The sequence below is a fragment of the Sminthopsis crassicaudata genome, chromosome 3, assembly GCF_048593235.1.
Source record: "Sminthopsis crassicaudata isolate SCR6 chromosome 3, ASM4859323v1, whole genome shotgun sequence".
Classification (NCBI taxonomy): Eukaryota; Metazoa; Chordata; class Mammalia; order Dasyuromorphia; family Dasyuridae; genus Sminthopsis; species Sminthopsis crassicaudata.
In genome coordinates, this window is record NC_133619.1 from 516,129,315 (window position 1) to 516,148,018 (window position 18,704).

The following is an 18,704-nucleotide window of genomic DNA, read 5'->3' on the forward strand; positions in this document are numbered from 1 at the left end:
TGCTACTTTAAACTAATATAGACTCTTTCTTGGACAGTAACCATCCCTCATACTCATACTTAAAACCTTTCCAGCTTTGTAGATAGATAGGTCCACTTCCTGGTTCCTTGATGAGGGCTGAACCAGATTTAAATGTAATTAGGAAATGTTCAACAAAATCAATAAAAATATAGCACAACATAGATATTTTAATTTGTGGATTTCTAGGTCAATTTGTAGTATGACATCCCTACTTTAAGACACCAGGATCAGCTTCTTTTCCTGATGGGGTATAAGACAACAAAATCCCTGGAGGATATTCATTATTGTCTATAAAATGAGGGTGGAGCTAGTAGATATCATTATAATTATAATTTAACACCTACAGCTCAGTTCTTACTACACAAGAACTTACTACTTCCCTCCACCAAATTTGACTTCCCTAACTCACTCAAATCCTTCCATATACTTTTCCCTACTATTCTGGAACTCACATACTCTTATGTTCTCATATTTTCTCTCTCTCCTTCCTCCATCTCTATCTTTCTGCATCTCTCTCTCCCTCATTCTGTTTCTCTATCTCTCCCCAATCTCTTTTGTCTCTATATCTTTCTTTCTCTTCATCTTTTTCTCACTCCTTCTCTCCTTCCCTCCCTCCCTTCTCTTTCCTCTCTTCCTCCAACCCTCCTCCTCCATCTCATGAGTTATGTGAAGTCACAGTCTCTCTAAAGAACAACTAATCAAACCTACACTTAAGCAGGAATTGCTACTATAAGGTACTTGACAAATGGTCATCTACTTTCTCTCTGAGTAATGGAACAAGGAAATTGGAGTTTTGTATTTTGTAAGGTACTTCACAGCTCCAGTATTTTAAGAGTCTATGAACTATGGTATCAGGACATTTCTCACTTTACCTTTCCAACTGTCTGATTATGGGCAAACTCCTTGTGGTCCCTCAGTCTCAACTTACTCATAATTGCACGTACCTTACAAGGTTGTTATGAGAATCAAATGAAATGATGTTTGGAAATTGCTTGCAAACTTCTTAAGGGCTGTTAAATATCAGTTACTGTCATTGTTGCCATCATCATCATCATCATCATCATCATCATCATCATCATCATGAATTCTGCATGATTCTAATCAGATGTTTTGGCCAGTTCTCTAAGAACATAAGTTACAGACAAGGTAGTGACTGATATTAGTGGATGGGGTTTTCTGATCTGGGATTTTACTACATTAATGAAATCACAGATCTGGTGCTGAGCTATTATTATCACTATTATCATTACCTTTTCCCTCCCCCTATTTATTATTTGTCCTTCTAGAAATACCATTTTGCCCCAGATAATATGATTTTGACACTAAAGTGGTGGAAAGAAACTTGAATTTGGAATTTAATGGCCCATTGAATCCTGGCTCTGCTAATACCTCAGTCAACTCACTTCCATTCTTAAAGTTGGACTAGATGATCTCTGTGGTGCCATGATCCTGAAGTCCTCTTTCTCCTCCCTTTATCCACAGTATGTATTCAATGTGAAGAAACCAGGGGATGAAGTGCTTATCTGTCTGCAGCAGAAAATAAGGCGGACCACCCGCAGGCAGGGCAAAGCTGAGAACCTGGCCATTGGTTTTGACATCTACAAGGTAAGCAAAGGCTCCAGAGGCAGGCCCTGTTCCCCTAGTGGGGTGATTCCCCTTTCACCTGTAAATAAAGATTTTTAATGAAGGTGAGGATAGTGACCAGGGGCCGTCTGAAGTTCAAGCTGTTGAGCTGTGCTTAAATCCCATAGAATGGGATGCCAGCTCACTCCTGGCTATTGGGGTGCCCACCATGGCTAATTTCTAGGTTTGCATTGAGCTGGCTTGAATGGTAAGAGCATTGAATTCGGGCTCTGAGGACCCAGGTTTAAAACCATGCTGTGCGACTGACTGACTGTGTGATCTTGGGCAAAATTAACTTCACTTCTCTGATCCTCAATTTCTTTCTTTGTAAAATGAGCAGGTTGAACTATATAAGTTTTAGTATTTTCCTTCTCTGAATCCTATGATCCTATCATAAGAATGAGGCCCTATTTCTCTGTAGCAGAAGTTTGTCAGCTAGCAGCTATCTCCTTTGTGAAATGCTTTGACAGAGACTTCCATAATAATTTCCTGGTCTTCCCCAAGGAAATGGGCGAGATGCAAGTTTCTGAGCCTTCAGCATCAGGATGCTCCTGGGACTGAGCTCAGCCCTGGAGGCTGGGGGAGAAAATCTCATGCAAGCCCAATATCTTGCTGTTCCCATATTTCCCAGAACTCACAGCCAAATATGGGTCTGTCTTTAGGGATTTCTATCTCTTGTCTCTTGGTCTAACAAGTCAAGCTGCTTTTGATGACTCCTCATCTGACTGCCTCAGGGTGGTGAAATGGAAAGAGACCCTGGCTTAGAACAAGAAGATCTGACTAGACATATTTTATCTCTCAGTGCCTCAGTTTTGCTTATCTATAAAATAAGAGATAATGTTTTTACTACCTCCTTCTCAGGGTTGTAAAGATCAAATGAGATGTCAGTAAGACCTTAAAGATCTTAAAGTGCTATATAGATGTCATCATCATCATTGTTAGTACATATTAGGCAGTATATACATCACTGCTCATGGACTCAATATAGACCTGTATTCAAATTCTGCAAGCAACTAAGTAAAATTATTATTTTTCTCTTATATTAATAACCATTTACAATAACGGATAACCAAGATTTTTTCCCTTCCTTATTCGCTATTAGGTCAAATAGCCCCTGAAAAAAATGATAAGATTGAATTAACTTTCTTCTCAATCTTGTTCAGTCCCCACCCAACTGGGAAAGTTTAGATCTGATCAAAAGGTAAAGAGATTTTAGTCTAGTGAATTGGAGAAAGGGAGCCCGCTGAACATCCATTTTTTGAAGGGCATGTAAGTGTCAATAGACTGACATGATCCATCTTAGGTTCAAGAGAGAGGGCCAAATGATCAGTCCTTTTATTAAATATTCGTTAGCCATAATTAATAAAATGATTTCCCAGAAACCAAGTCTCTTGTACTTTTTTATACAACCTTTCTTAGCTGTGCAATCCAACTTGCATCCTTTCCAAGTCTCCTTATTTATATTGAGGGCACCAAAAACTTCTCAGTCACTCAGAACTGAAGCCATCTGATAGCATGACCACAAGCTAGACATCCAGAGACTCTTTCCCTTTGTGTAATGGCTCCTTTGATAGTCAGTCTGGTGAAATACATGGAACCCTTCTCAGACACATGTTTTTAAATTCATAAACTGCCTAGTTAGGAAGTGTCTTGAATAGAACATAGGATCTAAAGTCAGGAAGCCTTGGGTGCAAATGTGGCTTTAGACACTAGGTATATGACTCTGATATATACCTTTGTATGTAAATATATAGATATAGATAGATAGATACATATGTATATCTATCTATCTATATCTATATAGAGAGATATATAGAGAGAGAGAGAGAGAGAGAGAGAGAACTTTGTATCTCAGTTTCCTCATCTGTAAAATGGGAATGATAATAATAGCACTTACTTTCAGGATTGTTGTGAGGACCCAAATGAACTAATAATAAAATGTTTAGTATAGTGCTTTGTACATTGTGAGTGCTTAATAAATTGTGATAATAATGACAAGTATCATTTGTATAGCACTTACTATTATTTAGCACAATTATCTAATATCTTATGGGTACTTAATAATTTCTAATATATAAAAATAATAACTAATATTTATATAACCCTTATTATATTATTTCGTGTCATGCCAGTTGCCTTGTAGGTGCTTAATAAATTTGAATAATCACAACAATAATAATATATATGTAGCACTTACTAGGTGTCACACACTGTGCTAAATGCTGAGTAGACAAAGAAAGGCCTTCCAAAAAACAAGCAATAGTTACTAAAATGTTTTTTAAAAAACAAAGCTCAAAGACCCTAAGTTAAGAACCTCTGGCCTAATTACTTAGCCTTCAGCAGGTGCAGTTTCCTCATCTGTAAGGTGGCAGTCACTGCCCTACCTGCCTCCCTTACAGGTTTGTTGTGGGGAAAACATATTGCTAAACATAAATAACTTTATGTAAATGTGGTTTGTTATATTTTTCTCACCTTCAAATATTTCCTGTCTCTTATTCCTTTCATCCAATCAATTATCAAACCCTACTGGTTTTCCTTGAGTTGTATCTCTTATACCCATCCCTTCTGATCTTTATCATCCAACCAAAAACCCTTGAGTCATGGCGTAGGAAAAGGTGATATGTCAGAACAGGATCCCTGAACTAAGAATCAGGATGCATAGCATAAGTTTGTGTCATGTTCTATCCATCTGGCCTTTTTTTACCTCATCTGTCAAATGAAGGAATTCTATTAAGTGCCTTCTGAAGCCCCTTCCAGTTTGGATCTTTGGTGGGTTAAATTCCCTTTTAGATCAAATGTTCTATTTCTAAAATCCTTTCTATCTCTGGCATATTGTATTCTGTGTCCAAATAGTCCTTTCCAGTCCTCATCCTTGATATTGTAAACAGGGATGTGCTGGGGCTAGTTCATACTGAGTCTATTCAGTTGGGAAATTTAAGGGGAATATTTACACCTCAAAAATCAGCAAACTGTAAATCAGAGCTTAATTGATTGTTTTGTTGATTGTCTAGACTTAAGAAAATAATAGGGAAAATCTTAATAATGCAGATTAAACAATTAAATTAAACTTAAAAGTGTATTATTCATATACTTTCTCTTTACTCATCTTCCCCCAGAGAAATGGTTGTTAAAATATTTACCATCATTCCTCTAGTTGTAAGGAATTTCACATTCCATGTTTAAAGGCCTATTTTAGTTTAGACATTATATGTTTTACAGTTGCTTTCAGCTCTTACATTCCAAGAAAATTGTTACTTTTGATGATGTTCTTAAGTTACTACCAGTTATAAAGTTTTAGGATCCTAAGATCTCCAAAGAAATAAAAGTCCAAATTCTATTCTATTAGGCTACTTCAGGGAGGAAGGTAGGAGCAGAAGTTGATGATGTGGAGAAACTAGGGTGTGGGGAGACCTGGGAGTTGGAAAGAGTTTCAGACACAATTGTCTCTACAGGTGGAGTCGAACCGAAAGTACCGAATGCATACTATACAGGAAAGGGCAGCTGGTTCCATCTACATCAATTCACGCAGTGTCTTCCTGAGGACTGAACAGAAAGAAGGTCGATATGTCATCATCCCCACTACCTTTGAACCAGGGCAGACAAGTGAATTCCTCCTCAGGATTTTCACAGATGTGCGTGCCTCCTGCCAGTAAGTTCTTGGGGTTGGGAGAAAAGGGAAGTGGATAAGGGGAGAATCAAGAAGAATAGAACTTGGTTTATTCCCTGCCCAATAACTTCCAGTTACCCAGTTATCATAGGCTGAGTACAATGTATAATATTTTTAACTTTGTCCAAAGTGTCTTATTTAGTAAATACAATAGGAAAGATAATAATTCCCGTTTTATGGATCAGGAAGTCAATCCCAAAGAAAGGAAAAGTATTTCCCCTGGGTCACAAAATGAGATAATGGTAGACCTGGAGCTGCCATCTTGTCTATATTGTTTTCTTGGTTCAGCTTACTTTTCTCTGCTTTAGTTCATGGAGACCTTGTTATGCTTTTCTATTCATCATACACATTTTCTTATAGCATGGTAATATTCATTACATACAAAGGCCTTCATAATTCAGCCCCTTCCTACCTTTTCATTATATTGTATGTTCCCTTATACATAATCTTCCATCTAGTCACACTGGCTTCCTGCTGGATCCACAAAATATTCCATTTCTTCGCCCCCAGCATTTTTTCTGACTGTTCCCCATATTTGGAATGCTTTACCTCTTCTATTTCAACTACTGATTTCCTTTGTTTCCTTTAAGTCCTAACTAAAATCCCACTATTTATAAGAAACCCTTATTCCTCTTAATTCTAGTTTTTTCTCTCTTTTCATTATTTTTTCCTATACCTAGATTATTTTGATTGTTTGCATGTTGCATTTCCTATTAGATTGTAAGTTCCTTTTGACTAGGGACTGTCTTTTGCCTGGGCAAGGTGACTTTTTGATCCCGGGCAAGTCATTTAACCTGTTTGCCTCAATTTATACAACTGTCAAATGAGGATATAGAGCATCTACCTTTCTGGTTTGTTTTGTACCTTATATGTGATACTGTTTATAAAGTACTTTGCAGAATGTAGAGTGTTCTATAAATGCTACTATTGTTTCCCATGATGTCACAAAAAATCTTAATGCAGTTTTATGATATTAAATCTTAAAACTACATTAAGAATTTTAGAGTACCCTGTATATATCTGCCAAAACTACATTTGATATAAAATACCTATTTCTCCAGTAATTCACAAAAAGTTCATTCATATAAGAATGGAGCTATCCAATGAAGAGTTCTTCATGGAAGGATTTAAGTTCCCTTTTTATCCACACTTTACTCTCCTAGTTTATGCTTGCCTTCCTTCCCTTAAGCTTCCAAATTGATTCTTTTCTCCTTCTTCATCTTTTACCTCTTCTTTTCACCTCCTATTCCCTCTTCTCATTTTCTATTTTTTCTCCTCCCCTCAGGGAATTGTGCTTGGATCAGCCCCGACATTGGTGGTGGAATAGAATATTCGGTTACCCTCAGGTTGTGTCCCAGGTCCATATCATCAAAGCGGAGGGGCTGAGGGATCCCCCTTCAGAAGGTAGGTGGTTTTTTTCCCTCATTGCCTTTCATCTTCTCCTTGAACTGTCATAGTTTCTGCCATTTCCATTGAGTTCAAGGCCTCTAGTTTGGTCCAAGTTAGAACAGTATGGGCAGGCTGAGGCTGATGAATTGCTTGCATTTAGGATTTCTAGGCTGCCATAGCATTATGGCCCATCACATTCTGACATTGGCTTGTGCCCCAGTGTGGTGAGCCTTTGGGATCAAAATGTCCTAGGCTGCCTGAGAAGGAGCAATTCCCCATCCTCACCACAGCGCAAACTCTCTGGGACAAGATGAGGAAAATTAAAAACAAAAACAAAAAACACTAGGTAGACACTAGGGATGGTACACCTAAGAATAAGACTCCCAAATCTCATCTTTCCAGTCCCCAGGTTCCCTGGAGGAGACATAGGGGAGAAGGATATCAGTGGAAGAAACATCCCTGATGCCCTTCCTTCACCTCTGGCTGGCTCAGCCAGCCTGGAATGATTGAAAAGATAGGGCTGATAATAGACAATGGTTTCTGTCCCAGAGGAATCTAGAGAATTTCCTCCCTGGCAGGCTGGCCACCAGGAGTGAAATTTTGGTCAAAGCAGCACTTGGAGACAGCTGAAAGCAAGGTGGGGAGGGGTTTGTGATCCCAGTCAGGGAAGGGTCTCAGAATACAGGAAATCATGGAGCTGTGCATGATTCTCTGCTCTGGGGGAGGGGTACCAGATAATCTAGAAGGGAGATAAGGTATGTACATAAATAACTATATACAAATTAGGAGGAGGAAGATCCCTTTTAGTTCCATGAAGACCAGAGGATGCTTCATGGAGCTTGGCTGGAGAAGAGAAGATATTTAAATGAGGCAGCTAGTGATGCAGTGGGCCAAGTGCTGGACCTGAAGTCAGGAAGACACAAGTTCTAATATAGCATTAGACACACATTAGCAGTGCAACTCTGGGCAAGTCACTATGCCTGCCTGCCTCAGTTTCCTTATCTGTAAAATGGGTATAGCACTGCCCTCAAGGTTGTGAGGATCAGATGAGTTCATAATTATAAAGTGCTATGTAAATGTGAGCCGTTATTATTGTGGGTCTACAAAGGGAAACCCTGCTCTTCCTAGAATACCAAAGAGGGATAAAGAGATGGTGGGGGTGGGGTGCGGTGGGTTTGGGCTGGGTTATTCATTGGAAGGTTAGCCCGGGGATGTGGGTACAGAAGTGGTTGGATGCTCCCTAAGGGCCTTTGAAGCCCTCCTCATTTTCCAGATGACAAAAGGAGAAAAGCTGGGTCTCCCTGACCCAGTTGGAAAGTGGTATCCAAGCCCCCGCCCCTCCTCCTCAGGCTGAGACTGCACTATGCTCCCCACCATAGCCAGCTGCGGTGAGATGGGCCTTGGGAGGGGTGGTCACCTGGGGCCTCAATGGCAGCCCCAAGTCTCTCTATCTTAAGCAACTGGAGAGAGGTGTCAAGCAAAGGAGAAAGTGAAGGGGGTGTCATGGCGGCCCTGCTCCCATCCCATCACTCCCACTTCCTCCTTGTTGCTTCTGGACATGTGCCCTGGCCCATATTCCCAGCAAGCCCTGGAAAGAGATGGCAGTTCTAGAAGCTCGCACCGCCGCCCCTCCGAGCCCTGGTCAGGGGCCTCTGCAAAGCTGGCCTGGCTGGCAACTTCACCAGAAGTTAGACTGATTGTAAAGAAGGTGCAATGGAAGAAGCAGGATGGAGGCCCTGTGTCTCAAGCAGAAAGGAGAGTTTGGGCATCCGACAGCAAAGATGGGTTTACAGTCAGCCATGTGCATATGGAGGTTAAATGCCAGAAAATCCCTCTGGAAGGAAAAGCTAAAACCCAGCTTAGGCCAGTCCTTCATGTGGAAGACGGAGCAGCGTCTTATTTCTCCAGTGAGAGCACAGCGGTAAAGGAGCCAGATGTGGTGACAAACCATCTTCAGAAATTGCTCTCTAAATTCAAGAGAAGAGCCGGTAAAGAACCGGGAGAGAAGAATAGCTGCGAGGAGGGCCTCTTTTGTTTCAGCTTTATAAAGGCCTGGTCCTGAGTCAGATGATGGTGCCGAGGAATTCTGGGCCAGTCCTTTAAGCAGGAATACAGAGGCGGCGGGTCCTGCAGCTACCAGTCATTAGGCGGATGTGGGCGTTTCTGCAGCCAAACAGAGGGCTGTGATGACCCAAGCTGTGGCTTAACCTCTGATATCATTGAGTCCGTATTTAGGACACCTACTAGTAAAAGTGAACTATGCAGAAAAAGTCCCACGTGACAGAAAAAGGATTCTGGAAACGTTTCTCAAGCCCAGAGGGATCGGCTTAAAACAAGGTCAAAAGCTCTCTTTGCCCACATGTGCAAAAATGTTTGTGGCAGCCCTCTTCGTAGTGGCTAGAAACTGAGTGGATGCCCATCAGTTGGAGAAATGGTTGAATAAATTGTGGTATATGAATGTTACGAAATATTATTGTTCTGTAAGAAATGACCAACAGGAAGATTTCAGAGAGGCCTGGAGAGATTTACATGAACTGATGCTGAGTGAAATGAGCAGGACCAGGAGATTGTTGTATACTTCAACAACAATACTATATGATAATTAATTCTGATGGATGTGGCCCTCTCCAACAATGAGATGATTGAGGCCAGTTTCAATGATCTTGTAATGAAGAGAGCCGTCCACACTCAGAGAGTGGGTTGTGGAAACTGGGTGTACAGAATACAACATAACATTCTCACTTCATGAAAACATTTTTAAATTTTTTTTAAGTATATGGCATAGGATAGAACTTAAATGTTGGTTTAGTTTTTTTTTTCTCACATTTTACTACATTCTGTTTTTATTTTACTGAAACAGATTGAAAAAGGAGTATTTTATTAAATTTTTTCAACTTTTGAATATATTTAATGTTTTTTCCATTATATTTTAAATTATTTTCTTATATTTGTTTTTAAAATTTTTGAATTGCAGATTTCTCCTTTATCTACAGCCTTAAAAAAATACATGTAAAGTTATGTAAAACATTTCCATAAAAGTCATGTTAAAGATAACATTGATCTCCCACCCTAAGAAAGAAAAAACCCTCAAGAAAAATAAAGATTAAGAGACACAGAAACAGACATATATACACTGAGAGAGAGAGAGAGTATGCTTTAATCTGTATCCAGATACAATCAGTTCCTTCTCTGAGTATGATTAGGATTTTTCAGCAGAAGTCCTTCAAAATAATCATGGATCATTCTGCTTATGAGAATAGCAAAGTAATTTACAGCCGATCAACCCAGAACATTTATTGCTTTGTATATAGTACATTTCACTTTGCTTGAGTTCATGAGTTTTTTTTTTCTGAAAGCATTCTACTCATCATTTCCTATAGAACAATAATATTCCATCATAATCACATACCACAATTTATTCAGCCATTCTCCAATTGCCATTTTCTGAACATCTCCTGAATTTCCAAATTTTTGCCCTGAAAATAGAGCTGCTATACATATTTTTGTACATATAAATCCTTTTCTTTCTTTCTTTCTTTTTTTTTTTTAAAGCTCTTTTGGGATTCATGCTCAGTTGTGTAATTGTTAGGTCAAAGAATATGCATGAATTTAAATTTATAACAAAAGGAATAACAAAAATCATCAGGAAACAGTTGTGGTCAGAGGCTACTCTGTGTTTCCTACAGAAATGAGAAGCGATAGAGTTGCACTGAGTGCTTATTTGTGGTTTGGAGTCCTGGAACAACACAAGGGGAACAATTTTACATAGAGTTGAATTTTTATGCAAAATTTTTTTTAAAGCAATGGACTTTCAGGTCTTACTTTGAGTGCACATATGCACTGCTGATTCCCCTCCCCAAGGCAATTGGGATTAAGTGACTTGCCCAGGGTCACACAGCTAGGAAGTGTTAAGTGTCTGAGATCAGATTTGAATTCAGATCCTGCTGACTTCTGGGCTGGTGCTCTATCCACTGTACCACCTAGCTGCCTCTGAGATTTTTTAAAGATAGTATGTGCTTTGAGGAAACTGCTTTTGAAGAGTTTAAAGAGCTTATAAATGAAAAGAATTTACTTATTTTCACCTCTTTAAGAGAAGTAAAGGGTTTTTCACTATTTTCTACCTAACAAACTGTTTTTGGTGAATCAGTAATCATTGCATAGAGTGGAAAGGGTGTGAATAAAAAAAAAAAAAAGTTAGGTATGATATTGTATTGAGAATCTGTGCCATATTTTGTTTCTAATAGGATCAGCTCACTGTTTATGTAAGACTTAGCTATCTTGTATTAAAAATTATACAAAAAAGTAGAAATTGCACTAGTTAAGGCAAAAGATACTTTACAGAGGTGGTTATGTGAGTGAAGAGAAAGGAATAGGTATGAGACATGCGAAGGTGGGATTGACAAGGTTTTGTAAACTATTACAGCGTCATGGAGTTCTTGGGATTATGGCTCCCCAGAAAGGGACCTTGAGGGCCATCAAATCCAACCCACAGTTTTACAGATGAGAGATTAGGCCCAAAGAGGCTAAGTGTTCTGCCTATCTAGGATTCATCTAATAGGAAAAAAGTCTTATCTTGGAATTAGATCTGATTCTAAATCCAATGTTCCAGCCACAATGTTATGATGCTGGAATAAAGAGGGGGGAGTACAAAATGAGTTTCCAGACCTAAATGACTGGAAGAATAAAGGTTCCATCAATAGAATCAGATCAGTTTAGGATATTGTGGACTTTGGATATCCATGGACTGCTAATGGAACTACCTTTTTTTTTTTTTTTTTTTTAAGGAAGCATTGGAAATAACAGTTCTAGACCTGGGAGGCGGGGGGGGGGGGGGAAGGAAGAGGGGAGATTCTAAGACTGGGTTTGTCTCTTCAATAATCCTATATCATTTTCTCAGGGTGGCCTTGTTCATTAAATGTACAATAACCTTTCTTCCCTACCTCTTTCCCTTCCAAGTTCTCTCCATGTCCCATTTCTCTTCCTACAGGAACTAACTCCTATGTGATCATCAAATGTGAAGGGGAGACAGTCCGATCGGATGTTCACAAGCATACTGGCACCCCAGAGTATGATGTGAAAGGCATCTTCTATCGTAAGAAGCCGGAGCAGCCCATCATAGTCCAGGTGAGTCTGTCTGGTCCCTTGGGTCACAGGCTAGAATTACCTAATCCCTAGACATTACCTTCCAAGAGAAGAAGCCTGACAAGTTAAAAAGAACACAGAGAATAGGATAAAATTCTATCCTAGCCTTGTCCTAGCCTCACCATATCTTAGCAAAACAGTGAAAACTCACCTGTCATATACAGGATGTCCAAAAGTCTTGTATTGCATTCCTCATATGAAAACTAAGAGTAACTGCTGTGAATAGAATTATCCCATTTTACAAATGAGAGAACAGTTTTAAATGATATAGTTTTGACCAGTGTTTTTAAAAAGTTAATAAGCCTGAAGGCTTGAAGTTACATCCTCTAACTCCAAACCTGAGCATTCCTTCATTTGTATAAAGCATATCATGATATTTCATGCACCTTTTTATTTCACTACGCCTCAGTTTCCCATTTGATCACAGAATGTCAGAGTTGGAAGAGACTGCAGTGGTCCTTTAGTTCCAACCCCTATTTAAACACAATTCCTCTCTAAAACTTAGACTTCTACTAAAAGGGAAACCACCCACCACTTCCCAAAGTAGCTCTTTCCGCTTTGGATGACTCTAATTATTAGGGGAATTTTTCTTGACATCAAGCCTAAACTGGCCTTTTTGTACCTTTCACTCATTACTCCTTGTTCAGCCCTCTAGGATCAAACAGAAAAAAAAATCTAACCCAATTTACACAGGGCAGCCCTTGAAATATTTGGACTTAACTATACTGTTGCCCCTTAGTTTTCTCTTCTCCAGACTAAATCTTCCTAATGCCTTTAATGTTCTTCAATCTTTTTCACCAGCCTCATTTTCTTCCTTGGCATACTTTTCAGCTTATTGATTCATTTACTAAAATGTGACAAAATTCTTCAGTTACTCCCATGTTAGAGGTAGGGTAGAGAGAGTGAAGGACTTGACCTAAATAAATTAGAAGGACTCTTTAGTTAATTGATATAAAACCCCAGCTCATAGAGAGTAGTATTAGAGCTTTGACATTTATCTTGATCTTCAAAAAATTTAACTGTTGTCCTAGACCAGGAATTCTTAATGTGCTTTATGGGGCATTCTGGCAGTCTGACTATTGTGGCAGTTTGGTAAAAACCAATGGACCACTTCTTAGAGTAATGTTTTTTCTTTAATTCATAATGTAAGGAAATGCTGAGTTTCAATAAGAGATTAGTGAAAATAAAGATATAATTTCTTTTTCCATTCAAGCTCATAGACTTCCTAAAATCTATCCATAGACCCCTTGAAGGCCCATGAAGCTTCAAATTGACCCTTACTTTAGATTCAGAACCTTTGAGATATACAGACCAGGCTCAAATCTCCCTCACCTCTCCCCCAACTTTCTGTTAGGAACCATATAATCTTTGATTGGTTGGGTATCAATGTCAATTAGTCCAGCCCTTCCATAAATAAGAATCTACTCTGTAACATTTCTAGGCAGTCCCTTCCATTTTTGCATAGATTTAATTGGTTGAAAGTTTTTCCTTTATATTGAATTATTTAGTTTCCAGTTATCTTTAATCTTTGCTTTTTTGAATGTATTTTTATTTCATTGATTTTGGTAAAAGATACATTTAATATTTGTTTGTGAGATTTTTATACCCTAAAATGTGGTCAGTTTTAATGATGGCATGCTTGAGAAATAATTGTACTCCGTTCTATTCCCAGTCAATATTCTTCGTAGGTCTTACCATTTCTAACTTTTTAAAAATTCTCTTCAGATCCTCACTTTCTATTTTATTTTTTGGTTAGGTTTATTGAAGTGTGAGAAGAGTCATTTGAGGTTTCCCACTTTTATACTTTTATGATTTCCTCCCGTAACTCATTTTCCTTTTCCTTTTAAGAATTTAGATGCTATGCCATTTGGTGCATATATGTTTAGTATTGATATTGATTGTCTATGATACCTTTTAACAAAATGCAATTTCATCTTCTGTTTTTTGCCATACTACCTTTGTTTGAGATCTACTGCTTCCCATGCTCTTTCTGTTTCATCTGAAACATAAGTTTCTGCTCTAGTCTTTTCTTTTAACTTTATGTATTTTAAATTCCTTACAGTAAGCAAAAAATTTTGAAGATCTCAGTTTCCCTGAAGCTGCACTCTCAGATGCTACCTTCTTCATAGCTCTTTTCTTGATTCTCCAAGTTACTAGTATTCTTCTTTCTTGAAATTACTTGGTATTACTTTGTATTTTCAATACACAAACACACACATATATGTCATATTGCCCAGTAGAATATAAGGTCCTTGAGGAAGTATTATCTCTGTGTCTCTGATATCTTGAAATATAATAGGTACTTAATAATGTTCATATTATTTGCTTTAATTGAACTAGCCTTAGTATTGATAATCATAATAGCTGGTATTTATAAAGAACTTTCAGGTTTGCAAAGTGCTTTACTATGTTTTCTCATTTGAACTGGGGAAAAGATACCATTCCTTAATAAGGCCAATGTCCACTGAATCACAGGGTAAATGAAGGGTAGTGAGGTAGAACACCGGAAAGATAGGGAGATGCCATGCTATAAAGAGCTTTAATTTTATATTATATATATATATATATATATATATATATATATATATATATATATATATTATTTATATTTATATTTATATAAAGTATCTATCTATCTATCTATCTATATATATATATATATATATATATATATATTAGTTTTTTTTTATTTACCAGATATTTACATGGGTAATTTTACAACATTGACAATAGCCAAACCATTTGTTCCAATCCCCCCCCGCCCCAGATGGCAGGTCGACCAATACATGCTAAATATGTTAGAGTATAAATTAAATACAATATATATGTATACATGACCAAACAGTTGTTTTGCTGAACAAAAAGAATCAGACTTTGATATAGTGTATAATTAGCCTGTGAAGGAAATCCAAAATGCAGGTGGACAAAATTAGAGGGATTGGGAATTCTATATAGTGATTCATAGTCATCTCCCAGAATTCTTTTGCTGGGTGTAGCTGGTTCAGTTCATTACTGCTCTATTGGAACTGATTTGGGTCATCTCATTGTTGAAGATGACCTCTCGTCCATCAGAATTGATCATCATACAGTATTGTTGTTGAAGTATACAACAATCTCCTGTCCTGCTCGTTTCACTCAGCATCAGTTCATTTATGTCTCCAGGCCTTTCTGAAATCATCCTGTTGGTCATTTCTTACAGAACAATAATATTCCATAACATTCATATACCATAATTTACCCAATCATTCTCCAATTGATGGGCATCCACTCAGTTTCCAGTTTCTGGCCACTACAAAAAGAGCTGCCACGAACATTTTGGCACATACAGGTCCCTTTCCCTTCTTTAAGATCTCTTTGGGATACAAATTCAGTAGCAACGTTGCTGGAAAAGATACTTTTATCATCCCTATTTTACAGATGAGAAAACTGAGGCATTCAGCGGTTAAATGATTTGTCTAGGGTCTCACAGCTTGTAAATGTCTGAGACTAGATTTGAACTCAGGTCTTCTTCCTAACTAAATCTAGCACTGTCTTCCTGTGCCCATATGACTGCTCTAGAACTACACAGAACAAATTTGTTACCTCCATCCCATGACATCTCACTATGTGTGTATTTTTTTTTCTAGATTTGGAACCACAAATTCTTTTTGGATCAGTTCCTGGGGCAGGTGGCCCTGAAGGGTGATCCAGATGACCTTCAGACATCCCATGCCCTGCACCTACAAGACAGGGGCAACGGGAATACCAACGACCTTCCTGGCACTATCTCCCTCCAGGTCTTCAGCAGCGGCAGTCTCACACACATCTAGGGCATCCCCCAGCCTAGAGAACCCATCGTCCATGGGGGTTACAGCTGGACCTGCTCCTGGGTGGCTCCAGCTTTCTCTTGGAGCCCTTTACACACACAATGAGATTTCTTTATTTCCCAAGGACAGATTCACTACGTAGAAGAATGATGCATGTACCTCCTGGAATATGGTGTCTGAGGGTACCAGAGGCCTTCTGGACCCTCGGCAGCTCTTAGCCAGTGAAGGGGTATAAGACCAAGAGCACTCCAGGACAGGGCACCATTCAGAGTCATCTGTTTATAAGCCAGTGGCCCTGTGGCTTTTGCTCTTGCCCCTAACCCATTCTCTGTTAGCCAATATCCTCTCGTTCCTTTCCTCCCCCCCCCCCCCCACTGCTCTTCCCCTCTTCCTGTGTTCTCAGTTACCCACCACCCACTGTAATGATAGTTTGCCCTTCCTAGGGTCCCTTTTGTTCAGAGAGAGTAGCAACACCTTTGTGTAGTGGAGAGCGTGCTGAACCAGGAGTTGGAAAGGCTCAGCTTTCATTAGCTGGGAAGACTCCATCAGTGTAAAGGTATTCAGTAGCCAGGTGGGACTTAGAAGATCTGATGGTTTTTGGCCAGACCAGAGGCTCTCCCCAAACTGCCCACCCCATAGTCAGACTTTTTCTTAGTGGGAGGACTTTCCAGGATTGTTTATCCTGCCAAGGACGGACATCTTCACATCAGAATGTTTTCTTTTGTCAGTTCTGTTAGGATTTCCACTAAGAGAGCCATAGCCAGGTTTCTTTGAAAGCTAATGATCATTAGGGCCCATTTTAGAGGTGAAAGGACTTCACGTGGGCACGTGCATGCAGCTAGGCTCTCAACTGGCCGTCAGTGCCGTAGCTCTTCTCACAAGTTGAACTAACTGCCATATGTTGAAGGATCCCAATTCCATGGACCATCTCATCCAGCTCAGACCAGCTGTTATCACTGGTTCTCCTTCCAGAGGGGGCCAGTTCCTATCTAGCTGGACATCTGGATGACAGCTGGCACTTGTGGGCAATGGGATGATCATGTGTCAGAGAGCAGTGCCAAGGCAGCCCCTGCACTTAATGAGAGACAGAACTCTTAGCCATGCCAAAGCCGGGGCCCAGGGGGAAAGGGTACACCAAAGGACCACCCTTCCTCCTCCAAGCAGAATGGATTTTCTTCAGCAAAACAGGCCCAAGAAGCCAGACTGTTCCTTCTTGTCATCTCAGTATTAAGACAAAGTGTCTTAATGGTTTTCTTCCTCGCTTCCTTGTGGTTTTTCTTATTTCACATTTTAGAGGCTAGGGGTTTTCAGTTGATTAAGAGAAACAGAGGAACAGAACCTATCCCTTTTTTTAACCCTAATTTTATGGGATCTTTTGAAGACATGATTCCAGGTGGAAGGAATTAGGGATAGTATGAATAGGAATCTCTGTACCTTTGCATCTTTGCACCTTCCCCCCATAACTGAGATTTGGCATTGGATAAAATCATGGAATTCTATGTAATTGTTGATGGATTTTATCGGGTTTCCCTGGCACATTCATGAGATATGGACAGTTTAATATTTCCTGCCAAACATCTGTTATTCCAGGAGACCTTTCAGTTGTTAGAAACACCTAAGTCTGCCCAGAGATCCTCATGACCCAGTTGTGTCTGAGCCCTTTCATTCTCCAGATCAACATCAGGAAGGAAGATCCCATAATTTCTTGAGGGTTGAAAGCCATCCCCCTTGTAGTTAGAAAGCCAGAATCTTCATTGAAGCTTACAAACCTAGGTCTAGTTAAGGAGTAATTGCTCTGTAAGGTAGAGTCCCTTTCTTTGCCTGGGGATCAAGAGAAGAAGGAAGTGCTGTTTCTCTGTCACTCATATTCTTAAGATACCCTGGGAAATTTCATCTCTAGGACTTTTGCCATTGGGACCAAGGTTTACTGAACTGAGACATAGTCCAGTTCTTGACTGCTCACCATGACTTTTCACATCCTTTTTTCCTATCTCTGCCATATGGCAATGGGATACCTCTCTCCCTGGTTGTCTATGTTCAGATAATCTGAGGAGTTTATGCTTCTATTTAGGCCCATGAGTTATGAGGAGCAGAAGGAAGATCAATAGATCAGGAATGGGTAGAATGTAAAAGAAAAAGGAAAGAAGGAAGAAAGGAAGAAGCAAAGAGGAAAGAAGGAAAAAAGAAGGGAGGGAAGTAAGAAGAGAAGAAGAAAGAGGGAAGGAGAAAGAGAAGGAAGAGAAAGAAAGAAAGAAAGAAAGAAAGAAAGAAAGAAAGAAAGAAAGAAAGAAAGAGAAGGAAGGAAGAGAGAAAGAAAGAGAGAGAAAGAAAGAAAGAAAGAAAGAAAGAAAGAGAGAGAGAGAGAGAGAAAGGAAAGGAAAGTCAGTTTTTTTTTTCTCATCCTAAAACTCAGCTGTGAGACCCAAGGTGATCCACATGAGTTTTAGACAATGAGCAAGTCACTTAAACCTCTCTGTGCCTCGATTTTCCCCATTTTTGAGATGGGCCAAAGATATTGTTTGTCAAGCTTTTCATGATGAGTTCAGTACTAAAGACAAGAATATAAGCATATGCGCACACACATGCTTTGTGTGTTTTGTATATACACAAATATACATATATGTAAATACACAGTATACCATATTTACATATATAGTACTTATATGTGTAAGTATCTCAGTTACAGAATGTTAGACCAGAGACCTTAGAGGTCATCTCCTGCAGGTGTCTGTCCTATAGCATCCCACAGTATAACCAATCTACCTTCTGTTGGGGGTAGTCCATTCCACCCCTTTGTTTGGGAGTTTTCCCTTCCATGAAGCAGAAATTGCCCTCTTCATAACTCACACCCATTTTTCCTGGTTCTTACAGCAAAGCCTAAGCAAAGCAATCCTTATAGCCCTTCCACATGAATATCCTTCAGATAGTTGAATATGGCAGCCTAGCTTTAGTCTCCACCCCTCTTTAAAGCTAAAGATTTTTCGTTCTTTTCTGAGGACCCCGTCTCAGCCTAGTTGCCTTTCTCTGGGTGTGCTCCAGTTTGTGAACTTCCTTCC

At 39.3% G+C, this 18,704-nt stretch overlaps 1 protein-coding gene across 2 annotated transcripts in view; it reads left to right on the forward strand.

The window, feature by feature from the left end:
- Positions 1-18,019, forward strand: part of CAPN5 (calpain 5) — a 151,837-nt gene extending 133,818 nt beyond the window's left edge. For both annotated transcript variants that reach the window (XM_074304136.1, XM_074304137.1), the window contains 5 exons: positions 1,504-1,626; positions 5,097-5,293; positions 6,597-6,715; positions 11,688-11,824; positions 15,469-18,019. In XM_074304136.1, the coding sequence (XP_074160237.1) occupies positions 1,504-1,626; positions 5,097-5,293; positions 6,597-6,715; positions 11,688-11,824; positions 15,469-15,651 (759 nt within the window). In that variant the 3' untranslated portion in view covers positions 15,652-18,019. The remainder of the gene's footprint in view (positions 1-1,503; positions 1,627-5,096; positions 5,294-6,596; positions 6,716-11,687; positions 11,825-15,468) is intronic.
- Positions 18,020-18,704: the final 685 nt, after the last annotated feature.